Here is a 2,500-nt window from a genome sequence, read left to right on the forward strand (position 1 = left end):
CTACGTTAACTACTTTAGCTGTGGACCCCCTGTAACCCCCCCGCCAAGGATCTCTGGGGGTCCCCGGACCCCACTTTGAGAACCACAGCTCTATGTATCTTGGCATGTACAGACTAGAACAACACTTTAACCCTTGGTGTGTGTGCCTTTACGTGCCTTATTAGAAATTTCTCCTCTGTTTCTCTTGCTTTTCTAATATCTAATATTCGCCTCCGCTTCCAAAAGGCTGAGGAAAAGATTCAGGGAGAGGTAAGTGCTGTCTCTCTCTCTTTCTCTCCGCCCTTTCATCTATCCCTGTCTCGTCCTTTATATCGCCTCCGTTCATCCATCATTCTCTGTGGACGAGCGAGTTTGTCATCCATTCCATGAACTCCAACCATTATCATAACCTGCACTAATACTGTCAAATATTGACAGCTGTAGCAGTGGGTTTTTTTTGTTGCTTCAGTTCCCCTTTCCCTGATTTCTGAATCCAAGCACCCCCTTCATCTGACTTTTGCTAACAAAATGTAGACATCAATTATTATGTCAATATGTTCAAAATAAAACAGCATAACGGCAAATAAGTATTGCTTTCTATTCAGTAATAGTTTTTAAAAAAAAAGTTTTTTGGTTAAGCACTTTACAGATCAGCAGGTTCACATGAAGTTTGTTTGTCTTTTCTATCATTAAACATAACGGTAAAATGAATCCTTCCATTTTGCACTTTGTCTCACGTAGCCCTTGTAGTACCTCTGCGTACCCCTAGGGGTACACGTACTGTACCCCCATTTTGCTATAAGATGTGAGTCTACATCTCTGTCTTCCTCACAGCAGATCCGTAAGCTGAGAAGGGAGCTGGAGTCATCCCAGGAGAAGGTCGCCAACCTGACCACGCAGTTATCTGCCAACGTATGTACTGTTTGTGTGCTGAAATCACACCCATTTTGTACACCTATTTAATCCATTAAGACTGGGAACGCGTCTGTGTCATTTTAAGATTTCTTTGGCTATTCAAAAATAGCAGATATACAAGCTCATAGCACGGCACCGAGTCTATAATTACATGCCCACAAAAGACACAGCACGCCAACCTTGATTCACCTTTTGGTCTCTGTCGGGTGGAAACCTCATATGTCCAAAAAGTATTACTTTTCAGCATTCAAATTCAAAAGTATCAAAAGTAGCAGATCTACAAGCTCAAAACCAGCTTTTGGATGATGCTTTCGTGTGAAGCTGGAGTATGATCAAGTAGGGCTTTAATTTATGAAAAAACACACAAAGTTTAGATATGGAGATAAGAGGTTTGTGCTCGACAGTAACGTTTCCCAAGTTCATATCGGAGCTCATCTCAGCCAAGTTCTCTCTGTTAAGCTCAGCATTGTCAGCTAGACACTGAGAGTCGACCTTTACCCACTGCCTCCCCAGCCACGATGTATGCACCTGTCTTCTATCAATCCTTCCACTCCTCCTCTCACATCCCTCTAACCGCAATCTCTGCTGTCGAGGGAGCTAGAGAGAGATTTATTATTCCTAGCTGCTGTTGGAAGCATCGCTATGCCGTCTCAGCTATTCTCTTATCCGAGACTGCTAACCTCCTCCTGAACCACTCCTTCAAACCGGTCACACACACACACACAGACACACACACACACACAAACACACAGGTCAGTGTGTCCTTTCGCGTTGCAGGGATGTTTCGATGGAGCCTCTCCAGCTCTTTGTTTGGTTCAAAGCGTTGCTGAGGAATAAAGCACGTACAGTATTCATCAATTAATTGCGTGTGTGCGCGCGCGCGCGTGTGTGTGTGTGTGTGTGTGTGTGTGTGTGTGTGTGTGTGTGTGTGTGTGTATGTGTGTGTGTGTGTGTGTGTGTGTGTGTGTGTGTGCGCGTGCGCGTGTGTGTTGCCTCCTCCCCAGAGATTGTTTCACAGTGTTTGACCTCATCTAACGTGAAGGTCGTGGAGGGAACATCAACATGCCATGTTATAATTATGCAGTGTATTAATACTGGGCTTTTTCAATTATCTCACTGTATGGGAGAGGAGAGGAGCTACGTTCATTTGCTTCTGCTTTGGCCAAGCCTGGCATCTGTTAAGAGAGTGAGAGTGTGTGTGTGTGTGTGGGGGGGGGTGTAACGATAGTGAGTGAGAGATTAGGGAGGAGGCGTATTTCCCCTGGAGGAGGCAGTTATTCAGAGGCTTTCGTTGCATTCAGCTTCTCAGAACCTCATATAGGAAGGATAATGGAACACTATATTCACATTATGTTCCATGTCGCCTCACGGCGTTCCAGGTCTCCCCCAATGTCATATGAGAACAAATTCATTTATGTCAGATATATATCACCCAAATATCATTTTATTTACCGTTACTGTATACAGTACGTACAGAGCATCAGTTTGATACCAGTGGTCCATATATTATATACAAATATTTTGTCCTGCACAGTAATGGGATTGGAATAAAAGTAGTGTTGCTTGTCTTTGTTTTCTGTTTCGTTTCAAATTCCTGTCAAAGTGA

At 43.8% G+C, this 2,500-nt stretch overlaps 1 protein-coding gene across 8 annotated transcripts in view; it reads left to right on the forward strand.

Moving 5' to 3' along the window:
* Positions 1–2,500, forward strand: part of nav1a (neuron navigator 1a) — a 154,944-nt gene that overhangs the window by 134,745 nt on the left and 17,699 nt on the right. For 6 of the 8 annotated variants that reach the window (XM_080444380.1, XM_080444385.1, XM_080444382.1 and 3 more), the window contains one exon: positions 814–891. In XM_080444380.1, coding sequence (XP_080300506.1) covers positions 814–891 — 78 coding nt within the window. The remainder of the gene's footprint in view (positions 1–813; positions 892–2,500) is intronic. The other 2 variants (XM_080444383.1, XM_080444386.1) reach the window with 1 other exon arrangement.

The sequence above is a fragment of the Gymnoscopelus braueri genome (genome assembly GCF_963280865.1).
Source record: "Gymnoscopelus braueri genome assembly, chromosome: 12".
In the NCBI taxonomy this organism is placed as follows: domain Eukaryota; kingdom Metazoa; phylum Chordata; class Actinopteri; order Myctophiformes; family Myctophidae; genus Gymnoscopelus; species Gymnoscopelus braueri.